The sequence below is a fragment of the Eumetopias jubatus genome, unplaced genomic scaffold (assembly GCF_037043125.1).
Source record: "Eumetopias jubatus isolate StellerSeaLion01/CBP00866 unplaced genomic scaffold, mEumJub1_p1.0 scaffold_14, whole genome shotgun sequence".
In the NCBI taxonomy this organism is placed as follows: domain Eukaryota; kingdom Metazoa; phylum Chordata; class Mammalia; order Carnivora; family Otariidae; genus Eumetopias; species Eumetopias jubatus.
This window is the reverse complement of record NW_028274820.1, coordinates 55,411,266-55,438,712: the sequence shown is the minus strand read 5'-3', so window position 1 is coordinate 55,438,712 and position 27,447 is coordinate 55,411,266. Positions and strand designations below refer to the sequence as shown.

The following is a 27,447-nucleotide window of genomic DNA, read 5'->3' as shown; positions in this document are numbered from 1 at the left end:
AAGGTCTGACGTTTTTAATTAATCCTTAAAAACGTGTGTATGTGTATACAAATATATATGTAATTTGTTTTTTGGCTAGTTAACATGCTTTCACCTTCTTTCCTCATCTAAATCATGAGTAAGCAAAGCCTTTGGAAGACATTGCCATGTGACAGACACAGGGTAGAGCCTGCTCTTTACACTTCATGGAAGTTTTGGATATCCCAAACCTACTACAAGGAAACAGTCCATTAAATGGCACTTTTTTTATTTTCGTAGGTACCTCGCAAGTGGTGAACACTTCAAACTACTTAAATCAAATCCCTTTTGATGGGAATGGGTATAAACTCCACTAATGGCTGTGGAATTTCTCAAGTGAGCTAAGAAGAAAGAGTCAGTCTTCAGAGGGCTACAGAAATTTTTTGTTTTTGAACCCAGGAGGCTCCCCAAACTCAACCACTTACTCATTCAACAAGTATCTATGGGTGCCTGTGATGGGCCAAGGATTATCCTCTCTACTTGGGGATCAAGCGGTGCAGACAACAGATGCAGCTCCTGTTCCTGAGGAGCTTATATTCTAGTTAGGGGAGAAGACCTCCCCCAGAGTATACGCATTCACGTACGTACATATGTAAGTATGTCATGTGGTGGTAGATGCTGTGAAGAAAACAAAGCCAACTCAGGGCAAAGAGAGCTACGGCGTGGGGGGGTGTATGGGCAGAGTGAAACCATGTGATAAGGAGAACTTTCAGCAGCCGCCTGAAGAAAGTGAGGGAGCTAGTGATATCATGATTTGGAAATGTGTAAGCCATGTGAAGGAAAGAGGCAGGGGCCACAGGTGTAAGAGTGACTGACAGTACGAGGAAGAGCGTGGAGGCCAGCGAAAGCGGAGCCAGAGGGAAGGTGACAGACGTGGGGACAGAGGCATCTGGGAGCCAGATCATGCAGGCCAGTGAAAGCCTTTGGACTGTATCTTGATTTAGACAATTAATTATTGGAGACTTCTGGGAGAGGGAAGACATGAATGAATGTAATTTTTTAAATTACTCAGGTGCAACAAGGGGGGCAATACTCCAGAGCTGAGGAGTGGGTGGCCTGGACCAGTGTGGGGGAGAAGCCTGGGGTGAGGAATGGACTTCAAAGACAGAGCCAAAACAATATGCTGATGGACCAGGTATGGGTCAAGAAATAGAGCACAAACACTCAAGAGTGAGTCCACAGCTTCTGGCTGTAACCGTTGGAAGAACAGACTTGTACTAACTGAGATGGAATGCAATGAGTGGATTTTGCAGGACGGACCTTGAGTTTATGTACAATGAACCATGAGTGTCAGAGAGGAATTGAGTTCAAATTTGTAGTAAATTTTAACTAGATTTTTTTTTTTTGAAGTCGACTTTCAAAGTGAGGCTGCCGCCCAGCCCAACCCGTCCTACACACATCCTCCCCTCCTCTGTTGCTAAGACAAACCGGATTTTCAAGAGGGGTGATGTGTGCAGCCCCACGAGATGAACTGTTATTGGCTAAGCCAAGGATGATAACCCCATCTGCCATCTTCCTGGCCTTCTCTGAAGCTAGATGGGGTCAATCGAGTTCTGGCTAAAGAAGCGTTAAGTGGCTGTCTGCTAGACAGGTTTCCAGGAAAACTTCAGTTTTTCACATAAAAGGAGAAGAAACCAGGCGCTACAGATTATTTTCTCTCCCCCGGAATCTGGAGGTCTAGCAGCCGTCTGGGAGGAGGCTGCAGAATGCATGAGGGTGAAGGACCACGGGCTAAGTATGGAGAAGCAGAAGGGTACAAAGAGATTCAGTGTCTGACCACCAAGTCCCCGAATCAACAATGATAACTGCCCAAAAAAAAAAAAAATAGCCCAGGTAGACGGTTATTTGAAAAATAAATTCCCATTTCTCCAAGCCACTGTAAATCAACTTTCCTATCACCTTTGGTTAAATGTATTTCGAATAGTTCAGTTATATACTTCTGGTAGCACTTAAAAAAAAATAACAGCTTTACTGAGACTTAATTCACATATAGTGATATTCACCCTGTAAAGTACGTCACTGAGTGTTTTTTAGCATATTCACAGACGTGTATGATCCTTCCCACTAATTTGAGCATGTTTCTATCACACAATGGACAAATTCTATACCTATTAGCAGTTACTCCAGACTCTGCCCCTTTGTCCAGACCCTGGCAACTGCTAATCTGCTGTCTCTGTAGCCTTGCCCATTCTGGACGTTTCGTATACATGGAATCATGCAACATGTGGCATTTTGTGTCTTTTTTCACTGATTTCCATTTATTTTATATTTTCAAGGTTCCTCCATGTTGTAATATGTACCAAGACTTCAATCCTTTTTATGGTCAAATAATAATCTATTGTATGAATATATTATACATTGGAGAGCAAATAAAACCTGGGACTTCCTGAGGACAAAGGCTGTATATTCTTCTAATGCTCGTGTTCAAACAGGAGAAATTTATTAAGAATTGTTTTGAAAGCATTTATTTAATAGGGGCACCTGGGTGGCTCAGTTGGTTGAGTGTCTCTTGATTTTGGCTCAGGTCATGATCTCAGAGTTGTGAGATTGAGCCCCATGTCCTGCATGTACTGGGCACGGAGCCTGCTGGTCTTTCTCCTTCTCCCTCTGCCCCTCCCACCCTGCACCTTCTAAAATAATAAAAATCTTTAAACAAATCTTTATTTAATAGAATAACCATTAACATTAGTATGTCAGTCACTTGTCAAAAGATGTCACAGGAAGAACAAACCAGCCAACCAAGCAGGCTTAGCTTTAAAAAATGTTCTGATGATACAACTCAGTGGCAAATGTATATTAAAAGGATCAGACAACAGTTCAACCCCACAGTTATCCAACACCTGCCCTCGGTTTCTAAGATAGCCTAGAAAGCCCCTGAGTTTGTGGCTCTATACTAAAAAATGCAAAGAATCCATCACTTCTTCCTTTCAGCCAGCTGCAACTACAGTGTGAAGGCTGATTATTTCCTTTCACTATTGATTCCATGTCTATTCAGTTATTATTGACAGCAAATAAAGATAAAATCCAAAAAAAGGGTGATCTGAATATTTTAGTTAGAATTTTGGAAGAAAAGGTCAACTTGCCTCAAGTTCCTTGACAAGCCTGTTGGCTAGTTCAATAGTTTTGTTGGTTTGGTTCACCTCTTCTTGACATTGGACTTTCTTGGCTATTGCTTTTTCAAATGAAGCTGTGAGTCTGCTCAGATGTCGATCCAAAGCCTAGGTAAGAGTGAAAATTAGCTTGTGAGCCACTGTTAGGTAAAATGGAAATACTATAATCATCTTAAATCATCTATTATCTTCAGGTCAATCAAACCAACCTCCCTGCCTCCTTCACCTTTGCCCCTGGTAAGCATACATATTTCACCTGCCTTCTGCACTAAGCAGAGTGTACACAGCCACTGGGTGGGGTGGGGGGGCAGTGGACGAGCCCTCCAGACTCACACACACCCTGGGTACACTGTCCCCTCTCCCTTGTACCTAAGCCTCATCCTCTGGTACCATCTTTATTCATAATAATGGTCATCTTTTGGTTCTCCACCTCCTGACTCTTTTCTTATTTCTCAATGATCAGTAACTCAGGCAATGAAGAGTGGTATTGATGACAGCCCCTCCAGACCTCAGCAACCTGACCCAGCCTGGGCCAGATTGTAGCTTCTGGAAACGGGCAACTGAAACTCAGAGGTATGTCATTGCTTTTAGCATCAAAAGACTGGGAAAGAGGTGTACATTTTGGAGGGCTTCATATGGAGAGGGACCATGTTCAGGGGCACAGGAAAGCAGGGAAAAACCATGCTGGAGAAAGAGAAAGAAAGGGCAGCAATAGGAGACGTCACAAGGCTCTGGAGAGACACTAACAGACATTCACAGCAGCATCCTCTTTTCTGGATCTCTTTCCTCCTGAGACCAATCACACTTCTTTCCCTCAGAGCTCTGTCACTCATCCTCATCTCCTTTTTGGCTTAAGGTTTTCTAAGTAGGTTTCTGTTACTGATAGCCAAAAAAACAAAAAACAAACAAAAACCCCCAACTAAGATAACAGTACTAGGGAGACTCCTCACTACAGCATCTTGCTATCTGTCAAATTCTAACAATCCTAAAGATTTATAACACTGCTTTTGTGAGTGAGTCCCAACTTCTAAGAGACTTTAATAAGCAAACCTGTAAGAACATACACTATTCATCATTTAGAGATTGCTTATATTTCAATGACCCAATTACCACATCACAGTCATTAATGCAGCACCTCTAAAGAAAAAGGTGTACGGGTCCTACTTAAGATTAAGATGCAAAATAAGATCAAATATATGAGAATGGGAGAAGACCATCACACATCATCAGTTCGAAATCAGATTAAAATAAATAATATTTAAGTATTTGTGTTAGGTCATTCAAAGTACTTGTGGTTCCCTAAAATAGAGGAGCATACGTGAACTGTGGCATCCAACACCCACGTTCATACTGAGACTCCGCTACCAGCGAAGGGGCATCAAGGTGGACTGCTTACTTGACCTCTCTGTGCCTCAGTTTCATCATCTGCAAAATGGAAATAACATTACCCAATTCATAGGGCTGAACTAAATATACACAGAACTAAGGCATAAAATGGTTTATATTCATTCCCTGCATAAAGTTGGGAAGGGGAGCTGGATGTTGGGACACCACAGTCTCTTGCACTGGTTTCTGGGTCTCTAGTGAAGAAGCACGGAGAGCTTTTGTTCTGGATGCTCTTTCCTAAGATATCTACATAGCAAATCAGGAAGACAGAGACAGTGTTCTTCTCTGGGCAGAAGACAGAATGGCCTCCTGGCAAGAAGAATAACGACAGGTTTCTTTCCGGGGGAAAGGCTGAACAAGTCTAGTTGCTGTGCTCTCTACACTGGGCTCGTGCGCCTGGCATGTCTCAGCTGAGACACTCACAGGAGAGGACAGCATCAACTCTTCCCCAGTGCATCAGTCCCGTGGGGGCTGGGGGCCCAGAGAAGCAATGCACGACATCCGTGCTGCTGGCTGCCCTATGCATCACGGGGTCCCCTGGCCTCTCTCCCCCAAGGGTCAGGTCTTCCACCCGCCTCCATAAAACTAAGGCAGGCTAATGGTTGAAAGACCTAAACGTGAGACAGGAGTCCATCAAAATCCTAAGGGAGAACACAGGTTGCAACCTCTTCGACCTCAGCTGCAGCAACGTCTTCCTAGAAACATCACCAAAGGCAAGGGAAGCAAGGGCAAAAATGAACTATTGGGATTTCATCAAGATAAAAAGCTTTTGCACAGCAAAAGAAACAGTCCACAAAACCAAAAGACAACCCACAGAATGGGAGAAAATATTTGCAAATGACGTATCAGATAAAGGGCTAGTATCCAAAATCTATAAAGAGCTTATCAAACTCAACACCCAAAGAACAAATAATCCAATCAAGAAATAGGCAGAAGACATGAACAGACATTTTTCCAAAGAAGACATCCAAATGGCCGACAGACACACGAAAAAGTGCTCAACATCGCTCGACATCAGGGAAATCCAAATCAAAACCTCAATGAGATACCACCTCACACCAGTCAGAATGGCTAGAATTAACAAGTCAGGAAACGACAGATGTTGGCGGGGATGTGGAGAAAGGGGAACCCTCCTACACTGTTGGTGGGAATGCAAGCTGGTGCAACCACTCTGGAAAACAGTATGGAGCTTCCTCAAACAGTTGAAAATAGAGCTACCATACGATCCAGCAATTGCACTACTGGGTATTTACCCCAAAGATACAAATGTAGGGATCCGAAGGGGTACGTGCACCCCGATGTTTATAGCAGCAATGTCCACAATAGCCAAACTGTGGAAAGAGCCAAGATGTCCATCGACAGATGAATGGATAAAGAAGAGGTGGTATATATACAAAATGGAATATTATGCAGCCATCAAAAGGAATGAGATCTTGCCATTTGCAATGACATGGATGGAACTGGAGGGTGTTATGTTGAGTGAAATAAGTCAATCAGAGAAAGACATGTATCATATGACCTCGCTGATACGAGGAATTTTTAACCTCAGGAAACAAACTGAGGGTTGCTGGAGTGGTGGGGGGTGGGAGGGATGGGGTGGCTGGGTGACAGACATTGGGGAGGGTATGTGCTATGGTGAGCGCTGTGAATTGTGCAAGACTGTTGAATCACAGATCTGTACTTCTGAAACAAATAATGCAATATATGTTAAGAAAAAAAAAAGAAGACAGCAGGAGGGGAAGAATGAAGGGGAGTAAATCAGAGGAGGAGACGAACCATGAGAGACGATGGACTCTGAAAAACAAACTGAGGGTTCTAGAGGGGAGGGGGGTGGGGGGATGGGTTAGCCTGGTGATGGGTATTAAAGAGGGCACGTTCTGCGTGGAGCATTGGGTGTATGCACAAACAATGAATCATGGAACACTACATCAAAAACTAATGATGTAATGTATGGTGATTAACATAACAATAAAAAATAAAAAAAAATAAAAACTAAGGCAGGCTAACTTGTTAGCTTGCAAGTAGCGTCAAATCTTGGTTCCTTCACAGTTCTTGACAGGCCCTGGCCTCTCAGGTTCCAGAAGTAAATGGAATGAAAAAGGAAGGGACCCAGCCCAAGGGACCCAGCCCATCAACTACCCTAAAACCAGGGCTTCGCACACTTGAGTGTGTATCAGAACCACCTGGGGGGCTTGATAAAACCCAGATCCAGGGGTATGCCACCACAATGTCTCATTCTGTCGGTCTGGGGTGGGGTCTGAGAATCTGTACTTCTAATGAGTCCCCCGGGGGCCCTGCTGCTGCTGCTGGTCTAGGGAACACACCTGGAGAACCAGGGCCCCCAAGAGAATGACTTCAGGTTTTCTTTATGCCCACCCTTAGCTCCTGTAGATTTGAGAGACACGCAACCTTTCTTCCACTCCAACTCAGCCAGTTCTTTTCCGTTCTACCGTCACTAAAAGGCCACTTTTTAGTCTTAAACTAGAGATCAAGAGTGAAAGGAACAAAAACATACAGACTGGCGCTGGCATGAATGAAGTGCCATCACGGCGCCAATGCCGGTATCAGACACACCCGTCCTGCACGAGGCAGGAAAGCAACAGGAGATGTAAAATCAGGAGGAAAACCCAGGAGGGAGGAAAACTCAGAGGTGGCAGGAAACGAAGGCAAAGCTAGCAAAAACTGTAATTTCACTTGGGCTCCAACATTCATCTAACCTGTGCCAACACACAGCAACAACTCAGAGGTACTTTGTCCTCGCCGCCACCAGCATGGTGTCTTCACAGCGAACAGAACCCTGGTGGGACGGCAGCGACATTAGTAACTACTCTTCGGAAATCTATTTGTGGTAGGGGTATAGAGGGAACCCATTCTTCATCAAGACATTTCAATTATTACTCTGTCTTCTTTTCTGTGTCTGCAAACTTAGCTCTGAGGCTTACTGATAACGTGAACCTCTGCTTACATTGTGAGTCTCTGAAAACAACCGGCATGAACAATTCTATTCAGCTAGTTGCAGGCTGTGTCCAAAGGATTACTAATTCTACAACCACAGAAATTCTTATGTTTAGGGTCACATGTGGCTGGCACCCTCATCCCTCTTTCTATAAACATTAAATTGCTTACAATGGAGATGAAGCCATTCACAGTAGATGGCAACTTTTTTAAAAGGCTCTGGTCAAGGTGACAGAGTTTTGACCAATGAAGGTAATTTTTCTAAAATGAGTATGCTTGCTCTACGTTTATCTAAATCAACAGTTTGCCTGTTTTTCTTGTGATAGTCACCAGGTATTTATTGAAGAGCATGTATGGTGCTATAATAGGAAATGTGTGTGAATGCTGAAATGTTCCACATCTTAAGAAAACTTTTGGGGTTATTAACCACCTTATCAAAATAGCTATCAGAAAGAAGGCATCTCTTCATGATTGAAGAGTAAAACGGACCCTGTCTCTAGAATGCAGGAACTCTTGTCAGTCGTCTTTATTTTTGTGCTCATGGTTCAAATTCTAGAGGATGAGGCCCAAAGTGGCAAAGCATGGATCGTATACCCAGCCCTCAGCTGGAGAAGGCCAGGGCATCTCTGGGAAAAGCCCTACCTGAGTGTATCCAATGAGGAGGGATCATTTCCCCAAGATACATCAGGCTGTTATCACCCCGAGAAGGTAGACTGGATCCTTGGGAGCCACAAATCACAAACGCCCACCTTGAAAGGCAGCTGGTACAATCACTGTGTTACAGAAGCAGAACCAAAGCTCACTTAGGCATTCCCTAAGTTGCCAGTGACGGACAGCCTCAGCACTCTGACTGCGCTCCTCCAGGCCAGGCACAGTGGGCTCAATATCCTTCTTCTGGTTCGCGCCCCCTCCCCACCTGCCATCAGCCAGCCTGGCCCCCACTTCGCTCTCTCCATCAGAGCTGCTCCTTAGTGGAGGCCCTACAGGGACCCACCACAAGGCCTCGGACGTGTCTGCCTGCATCGGGACACTTTCCTCCCTCCTGCCTCTACTCAAGTTGTTTAAAAGTTAGTTTAATCACTCCATCAGCCTATTAAAATCTTTCAAAATTTCTAATTACACTCGTCAGATAAAATTTAAATTCTGTAGCATAAAAGTCAAGGAAGGCCTTTGCTCACCTTTGCCAGTTCATTCCTCGTCACTCTGTACTACTCCCGACCCTCCCCCGAATGCTCATCTTCCTTAGGGCTCTGGCCCGTTGAGTTTCCTCAAGTGCACCAATTGCTTCTTCCTTCTTTGTCTTTAGTCTTTGCTAGGAATACCTTTTCCAACCTACTTATCCTCGGGATTCCTAGGAAACTTGGGAAGCCCATGTCAAGTACAGCTTCCTTATGAAATGTTCTCTAATTTCTCCAGGAAGAATCCTGTTTTGTTGCCCCCTCACAGATACACATAGTCACAAATGTACTTATAACCCTGGGCTGGAACGACTGGATAGATACATAGTTGTAAAAATAGTAACAATGACAGTATTTGTAGCTGATATTCTCTAAGCACTTACCATGTGCCCGGTTCCATGCTAAATTCTTTTTTTTTTAAGATTTTATTTATTTATTTGACAGATTGAGAGAGACAGAGAGAGCACAAGCAGAGGGAGCAGCAGAGGGAGAGGGAGAAGCAGGCTCCCGGCTGAGCAGGGAGCCCGATGAGGGGCTTGATCCCAGGACCCTGAGACCATCACCTCAGCTGAAAGCAGATGCTTAACCGACTGAGCCACCCAAGCACCCCTCCCTGCTAAATTCTTAATATTAATTACTCTCATTTAATCCTTATAACCCTATCTAAGAAGTGCACGCTATTATAATGCCTATTACACAGATGAGCAAACAGAGGCTCAGAGAGGGGAACTAACTCATGCAGGGTGAGATAGTACACGATGCAGCCAGGATATCAACCCAGGCAGTCTGGCTCCAGAATCCTTGCCTTTAACCACCATGTGCTATGCTCCTCTTTCTACTACCAGACCAGGAAAGACTTTTAAGTGCAGAAACCATCAACATTTCTACTTTTTCAGGTCAGGGTCTAGCATACAGCAGACAAAAGACATCTACTGAATGAGTACGTAAATGAGTGTATCGATGAAAGCTCAAGCTCCTTTGTGCTTGCTTGGACTCAGACGTGACCCTGTCTAAGGGGGGAGGTACCATTTTTAGTGTTACATTTTGCACTCACCTCAAGCTTCTTCCTGATAGCCTCGAGTTTTTCAGTAGCTGCAGCCAATTCGAAGTTGGCTTGGGCTAACGCTTGCCGTTTGGGCTCCACGTCACAGTACACCTGAAAATCCATATGGAGTTTAACTCATGGGGTAATGAGAGGCAAAGAGGACACATAATCATTCAATCCTACATTTGAGGGAAGCTTTGTCATTAAGATTTCTATCTCGGGACGCCTGGGTGGCTCAGATGGTTAAGCGTCTGCCTTCGGCTCAGGTCATGATCCCAGAGTCCTGGGATCGAGTCCCGCATCGGGCTCCTGGCTCAGTGAGGAGCCTGCTTCTCCCTCTCCCTCTGCCTCTCTCCCTGCTCATGCTCTCTCTCTCTCTGTCAGATGAAATAAAATCTTTAAAAAAAAAAAAAAAGATTTCTATCTCACCCAGCAACTTGGGTTTTATTTCTTAGCAATGGCACTACCCAATGGCAGAGCCAAAATCTACACAGCCTTCCAAGTTCTGTTTGGTTGTTCACGATTGAGTCATTGATTCCGGACAGGAGAGTTATAAATCCTTGCTTAAAGTGCTATAAACATCAAACAACATTAAGATGCTACAGTAAGTCTGTCCTAAAACTTGGAGATAATCTTCCTGTCATTAGAAACTGCAGTGGGCAGGAACTATACAGCTCAAGTCGGGACCAAGTCTTGACTTTAAAGCAAAACTAAGTGTGGAGAAATTCTCTGAACCCAGAAAGGACCGTAAGAGATAGCCTCACAGTATTAACCGTGTTTGCACTTTCCAAACTCCTGCCAGCTTTCAGGGTATGTTATCTGAACGGGTGGTTTGAGAATGTGGGGCACCCACTTTCTTCCCTGTTGGCGAGAGAGGAAGGAAATGACGTTTTCTCTTTTACAGCAAAACCACACAGAACATAGCCACCATCTAGCTCCATGCTTATCTACCTATGGTGCAAAGAGCGCACAGGGGTCAGACATGTTCTTAGGGAGAGAGGCCATACATCAACTACCACCTGTCCAAACGCTTGCTCTATACAGGCTTCCACTGAAGAGATAGATCCATAGGGTCCCACTCCCGTGGGGGCCCCAATATAAAGTCTACAACCTGGTTTTACAAAAATCACTTTGGGACTGCCAGTGATTATACTTGGTATTTCCTCAGTAATTCTGTTTTTGAATATAACATAACCTTCCAAGAAAAAAAAAATGAGATGGTTCTTCCAAGTTAAGGGCCATCCATTGTTCCCTTTTTACATCCAGCCATCTGCAAAGTGCTGGCAAGACAGGTGTCAGGCAGTGAGTACCTGATAAATAAATGACTAAACGAAATAATCATCTCTCCCTATGCTGCTTGAAAATACAAACTTTAGATTAGACCGTAATACGGTCAGAACGGTATTTGTTGTTAAAATACTAAAGCAAAAAAAAAGGGGGGGGGTGGGACTATTTCCTCATCTCATTAAGTCTACAATACATGGTGTCAATTTCTGCATTGACAGCAGGGATTGAGTTGAAACATGAATTGAGACCTGCAGTTGCTTTGAGCCAATGCAAAATTAATATTTACTAAAATTTTAAAAAGATTTTATTTATTTGAGAGAGAGAGAGTGTGAGAGCGCACAGAGGGAGAGAGGGAGAAGCAGACTCCCCGCTGAGCAGGGAGCCCGATGAGGGGCTCGATCCCAGGACCTGGAGATCATGACCCGAGCCTAAGGCACACGCTTGACTGAGCCACCCAGGCGCCCCACAAAATTAGTATTTTAACGTAAAAGAAATATAATTAATCTACCAGCAAGTTTTTTATCTAATCAAATCAAATTAACTGCTATTTGATCTATAGTAGCTGGTCACTCTACCCTAAAAGATAGTTTCAAACATTTCAAATATCCTCCTGTGTAGAACTCTGTTTAGTCTGACACTTTCGGATCTCATTCTTAGAACTTCATCTTATTCAGGTAATTAAACTTCAAAGTATTTTATTTTATTTTTTGCCACTACAGAAATTAGTATCTTGATGGTCCTTGCGAGTAACAGCTATACCCAGTGGATTAAGACTGATACCTCATAGAACTTCATGATGTTGATGACCCAGGCACACAGACCAGCTGCTGCAAAGGATTTGGTCCGAATCAGGCTTGGATTGAACTCTGGGTCTTTCAAATACTGCTCATTTACTACTTTTAGACAGTTCTCTGGAATGTGCTCTTTGTCATAGTTAATTAACGCTTGCAAAAAATCATCAACCTGTAAAGCAAAAAGGCTGATTGCAATGAACCCATTTTGGCTGCAGAGAAAATTCCAAGATCAAAAGTTAAAAACCAGCTTTTAGGACTCACATTACAAAGGCAAAATTGGCAAGCCACATTTATCCTACTGTTTGACTTGTTCAGTCTTTACCGTATGAAGTAAGAATTAGCAATGGACACTTTTAAAACCTCTTCTATCCCAGGGTAAAATATTCAGTCCCCACACAGGAAGCATTCACATTTTGAAGAAAAGACAGAAAAGAAAAACACCTACCAAAAAGCCCCTCTGCCTCACCTTCTTGTGCATTAGTAACATTTTTCCAGCATAAGAAATCTATGTAATTTTCTGCCTCCTACACTTAAACGCTTTCATAATTTTGCAAATAATTAGCAACCTTCTGAGTGCTGCTAGTGTTGACTTAGGTATGCTATAACACCAAGCTAACCTCCAACTTGGCAAACAAAAATTCTGTCTAGAGCACACGTGGCAGATTATACTCGATGGATGCAAAGATGATTTCCTTTGGTTTGAACACCTTTTGCTGTCGAGTAGGGCCACGGTACGAGGAAGAGCAACTGTGGGGATTTTCATCCTGCCAGGCTGTCTGATACCTTTCCCATGAAGACTCTAGCTGCTTTCCAACTCCGGTCTTTGGGCACTCTGCCCCGGGGAGCCAGGAGGACCATCACGGCCGCAGTAACATTGGTAACGGCATTCGGTGGGTTGGGAAAGGCTTTCAGCTCAGTGAGATTGACCTGAAGGAAAGCACAGCCACACTGAAGGGCAGGGTAGGTCTGGAGAAGAGCTGTGAAGTTGGCAAGCTGGTCGTCAGGGGCCTCCTCCCTCTCCCTGTCCCCCCAGTCTCGGTTTGGCAGTTTTTCCTCCCCCGCCAGTGACTCCATCTTGGGACCCCAGGAGGTTCAGTTCTCACCGGACACTTTCCTGATACTCTGGAAGCAGCACTGGTCTTTTTCGCTTCCCCAAAATTCTCCATCTGATATACCAGTCCTGTGGAGCCTGGCTCACCGAGCCCAGGGAATTTTATATACCAAGTCTTTAACGTGTTCATGGGTTCTACCCTATCTTTGTAGTGGATCTGCATTTTAACCAGGCCCTCCCAGAAACATCATCCCTTGGTGGAGAGTCTCTTGGTTTTTTCTGCACAAGAAACCTCTTCGATTACTCTACGATGACTCTCAACTGGGAACATGCTCGTATAGGCTGAACCTATTCTCTGCACAACTCCCTAATCTCCTCTGGTCAAAATCTTGATTTACCCCACAGATGGTATTAATGTTTGTATGACCTACAAGTATTAAGGCAAATACTTTGAGGCAGGAATTACTGTCTATGAGCAGTATATGTAAGTTCATGATATAGGATTTACAAAACTAAGGACTTCCTGTGACTATTTCATGACAATTCATATAAAACCCTATCACATGTTCAACCTGGGCGCTTCTCCCCCTGTCCCTCACCCTCTGCTCATGCTCTGTTTCTCGCTTTCTCTGTCTCTCAAATAAAATCTTTAAAAAATAAGAAAAAGAAAAAGAAAAAGGACGTGAATTATTTCTTCGAAGGGCAGTTGAAGTCTGGATCAACCTTCGAGGTTGAATCTTAAGAACCTCAGGCCTGGTTATTTCCCGGGATTCTCCCCAGAGGCCTAGTGGAACCCGAGTACAAAACTAGCTGCAGACTCCTCAAATACAGTGCCCACAATTCCTTTTTTCCTTACAACACCCTTCTGACTATCACACATTATTTTCTCTTAGGGGAATCTGAATGGTCAATGAGGTTTTGCTAATAAGCTGAAGCTAGGGAAAATGATGTGGGCCAAACCTAGGTACCCGTGTTCCTAGCACATTGTTCTTTTCATGAGGATCTCTCATTAATGCCTTTTTATATCCAGAGGAAATAAAGAGTCCGCATTTAGTTCCTAAAGCAACACATAATACGAACAACTGGATTTGGGCCAAATCCAGCAGCTAACGACAGAGCTGCCTCTCAAGAAAGTATAAATCCCACGGTATTGGAAGTATTCAAAAGGAGACTGCTTGTTGGGGTGTGGAAGGACAGACTCCCAGATGGGAAAGGAAGTCACATGATTAATGATGACCTCAAATGCTTGTTCCCACTTTAGTATTTCCTGTCTCTATGGTTGCATGGAATCCACTCTGAGTTCACTTACTCAAACTCTGAGAACCTTTAAATACTATGTGGAGGAATCCCACGAGCCAGGTAATCGTCTTTACCCTGTTGAGCGTGTTGAGCGCAGCTGTTGCGGCCACGAGCGCAGGCTCAGCCTTGAGTACGTCAACCTCACACTCTCTCTGTTTCTGGGACACTTCAGTCTGAATGGCTGTCACCTAATGAGAGAGGAAAGCGCACAAACCCGCAAATGCACACCGTCACCTTGGATATCGCTACTGAACGATACGGGCTGACTCAGATGCACTGCTCAATCATTCCTTCATCTCTACTTTCAAAAGGTGAGGAGTCTGTCCTGAGGATGAATTTCTCTCAGGCACCGTGTACACACAAAGCTTCGTATATGCACAAAATACACTCACAAATCCCAACTCAAACGGACTCAAATATTGAAGTGCCCCAAGAAGGGCTTTGACTAATTCAATTATGAGGTGCTAATAATAAATTCAAGACTGAGCGATTCCTGTGTTCTTCCATTTTCTTTTTTTTTTTTTTTTGTTAGTCATTTTTGGCTTTATTTTTGTGTTTTTAAAGTTTCTTTTTTTTTTTTCATTAGTCACCATACAGTACTTCATTAGTTTTTGATGTAGTGTTCCATGGTTCACTGTTTGCGTATAACACCCAGTGCTCCATGCAGTACGTGCCCTAATACCCGTCACCAGGCTAACCCGTCCCCCCACCCCCGTCCCCTCGGAAACCTTCAGTACAATGGAGTATTACTCAGCCATCAGAAAGGATGAATACCCATTTGCATCAACATGGAAGGAATTGGAGGGGATTATGCTAAGTGAAATAAGTTCCGTTTTCTTTTTGAGAGTGTCCAGGCTGGCTCAGTAACATAGACAGAAAATATTCTTGTTAGAAATCCCTATCTAATTTTTGTTTACATTTGCCCAAAAGCCACGTTGGCTATTCTTTAAGAATCAATGGGAAACTTTTTTTATTCAACAGAATAGAAGATACTGCGGTTTCTGTGTATGCTTAACCACCAATCTAATTTTTATAAAGACTAATAACAGGTTTCTCTAAGGACCTGGTAAGAAACTAGCTAGGATAGCCCAGTTCTGTCTTCGGCAAAGCACCAATCACATGGATGTGCACCCTACTGTCAAGGCCCAGTGGCTCCCTTCACATGCCAGACGGTGCGCTGCATCCGCCTCCTGACGTGAGCACGGATGTTATGCCTATAGTAAAGCCAGGCTGGTAAACCCGAACCAAGACCAAATGAGAAGCTTTGGAGTTTTTACCCTCCTGTTCCTCGTAAGACACATATAAAATTCAAACGGCCAGGAAGAGTCGATTTTGATCCTCAGCAGAAAGTGGAGGTCCAAAGCTGTGGCACTGGGCACCAGGACCCAGTCACCAGGGGGCATGGCTTTCAGGGATGGTGACTGGGGCATGTAACGTGTGAACAAAAGTGCATTTCTTCAGATGTGTCTGGAATGAACAGGTTTAACTCTACCATAAATTTAACGGTGCTTACAACAAATTATGTTGTCTAGTGCCGCTTTATTAGTGGTAACTACCATTCTTCTGATTAACCATTATTTTGCTGTATACTGTAGCTTTTACGAACATAATTGGTTCAGGGTAGAGATGTGATCTCCTGCCAATCCGTACACAGCCACCGTTAATGGAAATAACCCTGCATGCTTACTGAGAACTGCTCCAACCCCCTCGGAACTGCCAAGAATGGACCATGAAAATTCTAAGACTAGGGCACTGTCGGTGTGCTAGACAGCACCCCTGCAGATGAAAGGGAGCGGAGAGGTAAGGGAGTGAGTTCGTACCTCAGGGGTATGTACCTTCCATAAGGATACACTCAATCTAAAAATGCTGTTTGCTACCATTTATAACAGCATCATTTTAAATTGGTTTCAAGATCACAGAGTTTTAGTACTAGAACAGTATTTCTTTTGAATGCTGTTTCGATGAGACTGGGTGTTGCTATTCTTCTCCATCTGACTCCCTTACCATTCACGGAGTATTATTCTTTTGGGTAATCTTTATAACCAGAGCAATCCTGAACATTAACAAAAACCGACAAATGAAAATGAAAAAAATACCCTAGGTTGGTCAACTTACTTCTCATTCCCAATTCCCTCTGCGCACTTTTGTTCACAGGTCCTATGCCGCAATCACCGTGGGGACTGCGCCCAGCGCCACAGGCAGGACGCTCGGAAGTTCTGCGGAGGACGAAAACTCACCTCTTCCCGCCCTCTTCAAATTCTAAGCTACAATACTCTACATATTTCAGGCGCAATGATACTTGAGTGGGGAAAACGCTTTGTATCTTAGTGACCTGATAAACCTCAGTGTGCAATTTCCTCTGCCCCATGGCTCCTGGGTAGTAGTCAGCAAGGTTCAACTTGGGGAAGGAGGGAAGAGGTACACACATCACTTGGAATGTGTGCTTTTTCTTGACAGCTGTCTGTTAAAGCAGAGTTTTGGAGATACTCCCATTCTTGGATGCACAGAACTTTTCTGCTCTCTATTTGGTCAAAAGCTCCTTGCAAATGCTTCATGAAATTTAGTGACGCTCACACAGAGAGAATTAAGTAGCAATAATGGCTTATTATGAGCTGAAGTTATGTCCACCTAAAAATATATATGGTAAAGCCCTAACCTTAGTACATCAGAATATGACTGTATTTGGACACAGCCCTTTAAAGAGGTGATTAAGTTAAAATGAGCCTGTTAGAATGGGCCCTAATCCAGTCTAACGGATGTCCTTTTAAGAGGAGAAAGTCTGGACAGGCACAAGGGACACCAGGGAGGTGTGCACAGAGAAAAGACCATGTGAAGACAGAGTGAGAAGGTGACCATCTGCAAGTCAGGAGAGAGGCCTGTCTTGAGAGGTTCCTCCAAGGGGAGAGCGAGAAACCAAACCTGCCGGCATCCTGATCGTGGACTTGCAGCCTCCAGAACTGTGAGAAAAGAAGTTTCTGCTGTTGAAGCCATGCAGTCTGTGGTATTTTGTTCTGGAAGCCCAAGCAAGCTAATACACTGCTCTTGTCTGCCTTCAGCCCATAGGAAATCCCAGACGATCCTTCAAAATCCAGCCATTCCGACATTTAGAAAAGAAACACACAAAAAACTGAAGACCACTCCAAATCAAGGAGGATGTCCAACTTCTGAAGAGATTATATTAGCCCCGCAATGTGGAAGGTACGTTAACTCATGAGGATTATACTCAACAAAGAAAGCAGTGTGAAAGGGATCAGAGGATCCTTAGAATTTGGAACTGGTAAGTCAAACGAAGATGCAAGAACTAATTTTCATAGGCTTCATGGTGCCTGTGTGGCTTGGTCCCTGCTGGTCATGTCAGTGGCTTGAAAGGCTCTTGACTATTTCAGGAATCTGAAGGAACAATTCCAACCTGCTGTGCCACAAGGGTTGTCAAGATGCATGGGAAGGCAGTCAACATCTGCTTAGTCATATTAAATATGGCAATGTACTTTTTAATAACTTCTCGCGTAGTAAGCCTTGAGATCCCAACTTCATAGGATCACAGCGCCCACATATACCCATTTAATAACTGCATACAATCTAGTATATTGCTGAACCTATGATAAATGTGAACCCATAGCACATACTCGATATTGATTAGTTCCTTGACTCGATATACTCGATATACTCCTTCCATGACCAATTTAAAATAATTCATTCCACCATCACCTCGATTTGATTTTTAACTTAGCCCTAATCACTAACTCACAGTATCTTGTCCCTTGTCTCCTGCCAGTCTTTTCCCTTATAATGTAAGCTATGTGAGGGTGCCATGTATGTCATATATGCTCAAGAGCCTAGAATAGTGCCAGGCCAAAAAGAAAAAAAAAATTGCTTAGTATCTGTTACTGATAATTAAATTAAGCATCATGGGTAAAGTGAAAATATCTTTATTTCTTCGTACAGGTTAGATATAAAAACAGTATGTGTCAGGGCGCCTGGATGGCTCGGTCGGTTAAGTGTCCGCCTTTGGCTCAGATCATGATCCCAGGGTCCTGGGATCAAGCCCCTCATCGGGCTCCCTGCTCAGTGGGGAGCCTGCTTCTCCCTCTCCCTCTGCCTGTCGCTCCCCTTGCTTGTACTCTCCCTCTCTGTCAAATAAATAAACAAAATAATTAAAAAAATAGTATGTGTCTTTTTCACGTTTGAAGAACTTTATAAAACAAGTCAGATGAGTTCTCATTTGCTAGAACATTTTTTTTCTTCTTTGCAAGGATGACTTTGCCTTAGGAATTCACGTGCAAAATGTGAAAATACTTCTGGCATATTTTAAGATCTCTAAAAGGTATTTGTAGAGTTAGGTTATAATAGAACAATTACCAGAACATCACTTATTTATGTAATGCTTGAAAAATATCCCTTGAGTGGAAATGGTTCATGATAGTCACATCATATGTGATACCTAATCGCTTAACATAATACACTTTTAAGGACATCCTCTGCTTATCTGAAACTCAATAGAAACAGTTATTGCCAGAATTAGGAATTATATGCCCATCAGCCATGCCAAATGTAGCTTAACTTCAACTTTAGAAACAAGTTTTTTTTTTTTTTTTTAAACTATTCAGCATTTTGATTTTCAACATACATTTCAATCCTTTAGTTGTGCAAGCAACACATAAACATGCTCAATACCTATTAGAAAAAAGGGAAAAACAACTCAATTGTCTATGGATGAATGGCAACCCCAGTGGAAAGCTCAAGTCTTTCTGGCATCATAAAAACAGAAGAATAATGGCATAAAAGCTACTGATTCAATGGCTATAAGTGTGGTCATAATTTATAATTTTTCATCAACTAAGCCCTGATTATAATCTTTTGTCTAAAATGAAAGAATTTGTCTCAAAAAACATATTCAATTTTTAAACAAATAAGATGCCTAAAAATGGAATACCTTCAATTTGTGGCCAAAGTTCTGGTAAAAGAAGAGGACAAAGAAGTTATATTTATTTCAGAATTGCCAGTAACCCAGGTACAAAGAAAGCAGAACCTATATAATCTTAAAAGTAATTGTTTCTAACAGTAAAACAAAATACAAAATGCCAGGGCCCTCAATCGAATCAAAAAGAACAAATTTGGCTTAGGATTTAATAATCAACTCAAGTTGTATTATTAAAATGAAAAATCTGAAAAACCATCTTGCATAGTGATGGAATGGGCTTTGTTAACAATTGAGTTGTTCAATTTGCCTAAAAACTGAAAACCTTTAGAAACCTCAGAGGTGACTTCGTGACCTTTACTGTATTACAAATCGGCCTGATGTTCAAGATCCACATCCATTATATGCTTGAATGAGCTCAGTATTTATTGTTCTTGCGTATCATTAAAAGAGCTAAAAGGGTGGGAAAATGCATAATGTAAAGAAAGGTCAAGTGGTAATCATGGTGTGAAATGCTGTTCCATGTGTAACTATAATAATTCTTTAGCTTTTATGCTCCCTGGAGAGAAAGTTGTTCAAAATTGTTCACCTACAAAGGTTTATTTTGTGCTCAATATAGCTCAGCGCTCTAACTGGTGGAATGAGCCTGACCTTTCGCTCCTCAGCGTCGGCAATGGCCTTTTCCCGGCTCGCTTTCTCCGTCTGGAGTCCAATCTTTGTGATCAGAGCTTCGGCATCATCATTTCTCAGTCGCAGCTCGGCTTCTTGAGAGGCCAGTCTGGCTTTTAGATCTGCAACCTGAAGGCAAAGTCGGTATGTGGAAGCAGCCTCCGTCCATAAACAACAAACAGCAGGCATGGCTTAGTGTTTGTTAAATGAGCTCACAGATGCCTACCAGTCTGCATCTTTTCCTTCTTTCTACCCTGTCCCGACTTCAGGCCCGTGTGCAAAAATACAGCCCCATTCCCCCCACCCCCCTGCAGAGAGGAACACACAGAGTCCTGGTTTCCAGCGGTTTTCTGAAAACGGTCATTTATGCCAGCACCAACTAGACATGTATCTTCTCCACCCAGTCTGTGTAGTCAGGGCCGTGCCAACAGCCACCCCAGCCAGAGCACATGTCCCCTGAGCACGTGCCACTCACAGCCCTGGGTTTTCTGGTCCTGCGAAGCCCAGGCTCAAGACAGCAGGGGCCAGAGGGAGACTTGCTTAGAAAGACAGGCTGGAGAAACTAAGGCCTGCACTCTCCCCCAGAACCTCACTAAAGGCTCAGACAAGCTGAAGGCATCGGGATGCCCTGGCTGTTAACTCTCAGTTTATTTAATCCATTACTTACTTTGATGGAAATGCCCACAGACAGGGCTCATCTCTTCACACAAAATAAGAAATGGTCCTCTTAGCTTCTTCCACCACATACAACACTCAGCTTAGTACCTACTACAGAAAGACACACCACAAGCGCCCCGTGGGCATCGGTTGGGGTGTGCAAAGCCTGGTGAGTATCCTAGGTGGGCACTCCTCCTCTCGGCTCCCCAACTCAATAGCCTTACTCAGCTCTTGAGGAGCTCAACTCTTTCTGAGGCATCAACAAATTAATCTGCTCTAAAGAATGATCCTGCCCTTTTAGGATTCAGAAGGTATCACTAGGTTCCCAAGTGTGAGGATTGTGTAAAGAAAAGCAGAAGTGCTGGAAAACAAGATCTCACTACTGCGGCCGAGGACTCCTGTAACCCCCACCTCAACACAGTCAACTTGCCCTTTGCCCAAATGACACAAGTACTATTACTGCTACCTGCACGATTTATTACAGTTCAAGCTAAGATGGATTTTTTTTTTTAGCCTCTCTGTGAACTCAGGGTAATAATGCACAGTGACATTTGCTTGTCTGTTCCCTTTAGTCATGTGAAACTTGCCCTATATTAGACTATAACCGAAAGAATCATCCAAGAGACCACGAGGAAACGGTTATTTCAAGCCCTGACTTCAGTTTCTAAGGAAGCCGTTAGGTCTGAAGTATCTAGTGACTCAATCCCTGGAAGCGAAGCCTTATCTATGAAGAAAAGGTCACGAGGACATCTATGATGACCCAAGCTGACATCTAGAGAGGAGATATGTGGCTTTAACAGGAATTTATGGCTTTAATGCAGTGAATAAACACGGCTGAGGTTTAGACACATATTTCAAATGGCATGGGTATTCTCCTCTGAGCAATTACTTAAGGCAGGTCCGTAGAGGACGCATGCTCCAATATGAAGGCATTCTGTTCCACACACAACCTGATCTTTTTTTTTTTTTTTGGATCTTTTTTTTTAATTTTAAATTTTTTTATTGTTATGTTAATCACCATATATTACATCATTAGTTTTTGGTGCAGTGTTCCATGATTCATTGTTTGTTCATAACACCCAGTGCTCCATGCAGAACGTGCCCTCTTTAATACCCATCACCAGGCTAACCCATCCCCCTACCCCCCTCCCCTCTAGAACCCTCCGTTTGTTTTTCAGAGTCCATCATCTCTCCTGGTTCGTCTCCCCCTCTGACATACTCCCCTTTTCTTCCTCTCCTGTTATCTTCTTCTTTTTCTTTTTTCTTAAAATATGTTGCATTATTTGTTTCAGAAGTACAGATCTGTGATTCAACAGTCTTGCACAATTCACAGCGCTCACCATAGCACATACCCTCCCCAATGTCTATCACCCAGCCACCCCATCCCACCCACCCCCAACCACTCCAGTAACACTCAGTTTGTTTCCTGAGATTAAGAATTCCTCATATCAGTGAGGTCATGTGATACATGTCTTTCTCTGATTGACTTATTTCACTCAGCATAACACCCTCCAGTTCCATCCACGTCGTTGCAAATGGCAAGATCTCATTCCTTTTGATGGCTGCATAATATTCCATTGTGTATATATACCACTTCTTCTTTATCCATTCATCTGTCGATGGGCATCTTGGCTCTTTCCACAGTTTGGCTATCACACACAACCTGATCTTATAAGGCTTTCCAACTGCCCACACAGGAAACTATGCTTCCTTTCCATAATCAATAGAAATTTTTAAAACTCTTAGGGACATATTAAATATTCCAATCACTCTTCTGATATTAAGAGCATTCCATGCGCTAATACCTAACGAAAAGAAATCACCAGTAGTCCTTCAATTAAGACTTCACGTATCTTCTTCTTAGACTTTCTGCCTGTTGTTTCTAGCCAAGGGGAAATAAGGAGACCCAAGCAGCTCTGAACTTGGCAGACACCCTGAATAGCCAGTCCCTCTCTTTCTTCCTCTCCATCACCTCTTCTTTTTCCCTATGGTTGAGAGGCTGCCACCAAGGGTGCTACTCTGTTTTTATACTCTGAGCTCTGTTATTTGGGAAGGGAACATTAAGTGTGGCACAGGCCATTTTTTTCCTTGCCAAGGGCTGCCCCACCAGTACGACAGTTCAGTTTAGTCAATGCTATCATTTCCTGGGGCAAAGTCAATGGGTCCAGTTTGGGACATTATTCAAAGGGACATTAATGCTCTGGGACATAGATCTCTTGCACTCAATGTCTTCTAGCTCAACAGGACTCCTAGGCAAGTCTTCACTAGGAAAAAGAGTCATGATTTAAGTGAGATGGAAGTGGAGAGATTGGTAGAGAGAAGAAAAAGGAAAGAGAAAGAAGGCAGAGAGTCAAAGAGTAAGGTAACACGTACGCAAAAAGTAAAAATAAAAATTTTTTTTTTTTTTTTTAAAGAAAAGGGAAAGATGCACAAATATGGATATACTCTTTGGGTGCGTCCCAACAACTATTCTTTGCATCATTAGATTCTGGAAATTGTCCTGGAAACCTCCTCACTCTGGTTCCTCTTTCCCAATCGTGGTCCATCTACCCACTATTCAGCACACGTGAGTGGTTCACCAAGAGACAGTCCTGGTTTTCGAAATGAAGGGCACAGGGGGCAGGAGGTGCTTTGGCTGACAGAATGCGTGGAGGACGTGGCCAGAGAGGCCTTCAGGGTCAAAGGCACCCCCGTGTGCTCCCCTTACCAGGTTGTAGCTTATATCCAACCTGGGCACAGATAGGCCATGTGACATGCTTGGGGAGAAAACTGGCCCAATCTCTTGAAAAGCAAAGGACTATGACCTAATGACAATCCTCTGAAGAAGCCCGCTGCAATTCCTGGCCTTGAAGGGACCACCAGGGAGAATTGTTCCCTTTCCAACCCTAGAGCCCAGATGGCTCAGAGCAAGCTGAGCGAGTCTCCAAGGTCTCCCTATCTTCTTATTCTCATTTTTTTCTCCCCTGGTCACAGAGGCAGCATGGGACTATGGACAATAGCTTTTAGAATCATACAACTCTGGGTTCAAACTCCAACCTCACAGGTTCTGTGGCCTTTAATGCTCTAAGTTTCATCTATAAAATTATAGTAGCAACATTTGACTTCATAAAAATGGTTAGTTTTTACCAATGAAATGAGATGACAGATGTAGAGACCCACACATGGTTAACATCGGGAGTGTGCGAATTCTCTCCCGACTTACTCCTGGAGGTTAACAGTACTGTCCTTCAAGGCAGCAGGGGCCTTATGACTGAGGATGAAGACTACCCTGGACACTCTGTTCAAAGAGAGATTATGGCTAAAAGGAGATGAGACGCCAAGGTGGGAGGAAACAGCTACACTTTGGGACCTCACACAGAGCAAACCGTGTCATGTCATCAGACTAGAAATAATGCTCTCACTTGGGGGTTGAGAATTTGAGACCAAAAGGGATCCTACTCCCATTACTGTGTGACAAAATTCCTAACAATAAATGCAGGGCACCAAAGCAGGTGGACAGAAGATGGGAGTGAGCTGTGCACTGAGTCAGGCCAACAAGTGAAGGGCTCTCTCCAAACCAGCATGAGAGAGTACTTGGCCAATCCCTTTCTGGACTTACAAAAGCATAAATAGTGTTGTTTTGGTGTCATTAAACTGTACATTTTAGGATGGAGCATCTTATATGAATGGGTTGAAACGCTGCTTTCTAAATAACTACATATTTTTTTAATTTTAAGAGCATACGTTTTACTCAGTAATAACACATCCTGATCATACCTGAGAGGCAGTGGTCTTTAGCTTTTGGATGCCATTCACCAAGTGCTCTTTCTTCTCAGATACCTCTTTTTGTTTCTTCTTCAACAGATTCTTAAACAGTGATATTTGTTCTAGAAAACTCTTCGGGGTGGTATAGTTGTATCTTCTCTCATTCTGGTAATACCTGGTACTCATTTCATTCACGCTAGTGTGAACGTGGGCCATGAAGAGGCTAATAGAATCTTTGTCCAGTGGCTGAAAATATAAACACTGTAATTCATATGCAATTCTCTCAAGTTAAAACAAAAATGTAATTTAAAAAACGAACAATCAGCAAAATTATGCAGTATTCTTTTGTCTAAAAGCCAGAACAAATTACAGGAGGATCTGGGAAGACTTATTAGTCTTTAAGAGATAGCCACAGGATTAGAGAGATAACAATAAAGCATTCAGCTTTGCCAAGTAGAGCAAAGGATTTTTATGCGCTCCACATACCAAACCCACAAGCCAACATATAACACAAACACAGCTTTTCACAACCTGATTTTAATCTATCAAGTGTGTGAAAGAAAAAAATGGAGAAACTGAGACACAGTACTCTGACAAGTATTTCTGGTGTTGCTTTCAAACTAAACTGCAGCAGTCTCTCTCTCTCACTGACTCTCTCTCTCTCTCTCACACACACACACAGCTGAAACTGAGAAATACAGTTTTGTAAGAACCCAGGTGGAAACAAACAGGATGGTAAGGTATAAAAGTCACTGCTTCTGGGAGAAAAATACCATTTCTAATCCTCATTTGGAAAAAAAACAACAGGAAACAAAACAAAACAAAAATTGAGTAACTTCCCTTAGAAGATTTACTAGAGAACCCCCCACTATACCATTCTTTCTGTTTTGTCCTCTATGACTTCTGAAGTAGTTAACTTTTTAATTTGTGGAGTCACATCTCCCTCATTTTAATGATTATTTATTGCATTCTGTACAAGATGAACCAGGTTCAATTAATCAAGGGAAGCCTAAAAATCAATTAATATGAATTAAATGAGCTACACCAACTCTTAGGAAAGTCACACATAATTTACCAAAGTGTTGTCAATAATGCTCAGACATCTTTGGGAAAATTGCACACAAGTGGCTGGTGAGGCAGTTGAACGTTTCAAACCTGCACCATTAATATTACAACCAGGGTGCGAAAAGAGACAGGCCAATTCTTGTTGATGAAAAACAACTGCTCCCAAGCAACTAGGTCTAAACACTTAGCTTTCCAACCTCATGAAAAATCTGTGAGTGGGTTTCCAATATGCATATATAGGATCGTCCTGCATATCAAAAACCCACCTCACTAGTAACTGAAATAATGTTTTTAAAGCCAGAGTTAAATATAGAATGATGCAAAACCTGAAAAGTCTTTATTCTCTAGATCTGAGACATATGAGTATGTTACCCAATAGTGGACTCAGAGTCTACACTTCCAAGGAAGTTCTAGAACTCCATATAAATGAGATCCCCTGAGGGATTTTTAAGAGCTTCACTGCAACATAAACAGGGATAGAAATTCATTCCTGTCCTATCTTGTTTTAATGAACCAAAAGCGAGCACATGTCTTTCTACAACATAAATACTTGCCCGGCCAAGAACGACCTCCTTGCGTGGGGCGGAGGTCGGTGGGGGGAGGACCTGGCCTCTGCCCAACCATGATCCTTATGAGGAGGTTCCTAGGCTGCCCTGAAAAGCTCTCTCCAACAACGGTTTCATTTGTAAATCTGGGATGGAAGAAGTGGCTTCCGGGAGAGCTGGAAGTGGCCCGAGACAACTTGTCTCAATGGGGCAAAATCACTATTGTTATCGGGCTTAACAAAATGGCACAGCATGGGAGACTTGCAGGGCCAGGGAGCAGCTGGTTGTAATTCACACTGTTTTTCAGAAAACTCTAATCGTTCCAGAACAGACCTCTTTGATGACTGGTCTTCCCTGCATTCTCAATTTGTCACTTTCTCCTATGATAAGGTCAGTAGTGACAGCACTTCTTGACATTAACAGCTGTGGCTTTTAAAAGGGTCATTGTAGAACCACTAATTGCAGTAATTTCATTAGCATAAATTATTTATTCTGCCATTCATTTACCTCCAGTTTTCTTTTTTTGGGGGGGTGTGTGGGGAGGATATGGCTGCTGCCGCTGCTGCTGTAGAGAAGGAAAGGCAAGGCTGTATTTTTCGTTTTTAGAGATGCAAGTGGAGAACGCCGTTCCCGCTACATTCGGCCCTGTAATGACTACCAGGGGATCCGATTCTGTCGTCATTTAGCAGCCAATCGTGGTGAAAGCAAAAATATAAACAAGCAAAGTGCTAGTATCACACAGTTATAAATCCAAGATTTCTCCATTACGATGCCCTGGAAAACACTGCTGTAGCCAAGCCAGCAACAGATATACACGGGAACGGCTTTTTGTCCTCCCAGTTAGAAAGAGGTTTCGTTTTCACTCTCTCGCTGGGCTCACTGTAAATGCAAAGACAAGTCGGCTATTTGGGGTGGCGGTTCTCAAGCGGTGGCAGTCGCTGCCACACCAAGTCCCCCGGCCACCTGACTGTTTAAGCAAGTGCCCAGTATGGCCCGGTTGTTGAAAAGGACGGACAGCACAATTCAAATGAAAACCAATACCGGAGGCCAACACCAAATATCCTGGGTTATACAGGATTTTACACCTGCCCTCGGCCAGCTGGTGTCAGGATTATACTGGTCTGTACTTTTACATTCGGAATCTCAAGAGCACTGTCTTCAAGGAGAGGGAGAAGGAGGGACAACAAAAGAGAATGGAGATGAAAGGAAAACTATTTCTTAAGTTTAACTTGGGATCATGTTGTAACGTGTGATGTCCTACACCTAACAGTTGGCCTTGAAAGTTGGTCTCAGAAATTATTTCTATGTTTATTTTTTTACAGTTTTTGAAGCACTGGTGATATAGAAAAAAACTGCCCGTATTTATTATCTGTTCTTTTATAGTAATCCCAAACTGCTGGGTTTCAAAATCTATTATTTGTACTTTTTAGCTCCTTTGGGGGTGCTCAATAATAGAGACTAATTAGATACTGTGGTTGTAAAATTGGCTTATTAAATAGAGAAAATGTAACGATACACGAAATGAGCACGCTGCACTTGAGCACTTCTCCTACGTTCCTCAGAGTGCAGACTCCCTCTGAGGAAACGTGATCCTGGAGGGCGCCAGGGAGGCTGGGTTTGAATCTGGAGACGTGGGGTAGACTCCCGGTTCTGTATTGTCGGGCAAATGATTGCACTGCTTCCTGCCCACAGAATCCAAGGTTAGACTTTTGGCACTCCTTTTAGT

General features: G+C 43.1%; 1 protein-coding gene across 1 annotated transcript in view; it reads right to left on the bottom strand.

Moving 5' to 3' along the window:
* Positions 1-27,447, bottom strand: part of DNAH11 (dynein axonemal heavy chain 11) — a 321,003-nt gene that overhangs the window by 80,595 nt on the left and 212,961 nt on the right. The window contains exons 56-62 of the mRNA XM_088018617.1: positions 24,124-24,357; positions 19,693-19,839; positions 14,198-14,311; positions 12,557-12,700; positions 11,760-11,942; positions 9,702-9,803; positions 3,102-3,236 (exon numbers count right to left, since the gene is read on the bottom strand). Of these exons, the coding sequence (XP_087874743.1) occupies positions 3,102-3,236; positions 9,702-9,803; positions 11,760-11,942; positions 12,557-12,700; positions 14,198-14,311; positions 19,693-19,839; positions 24,124-24,357 (1,059 nt within the window). The remainder of the gene's footprint in view (positions 1-3,101; positions 3,237-9,701; positions 9,804-11,759; positions 11,943-12,556; positions 12,701-14,197; positions 14,312-19,692; positions 19,840-24,123; positions 24,358-27,447) is intronic.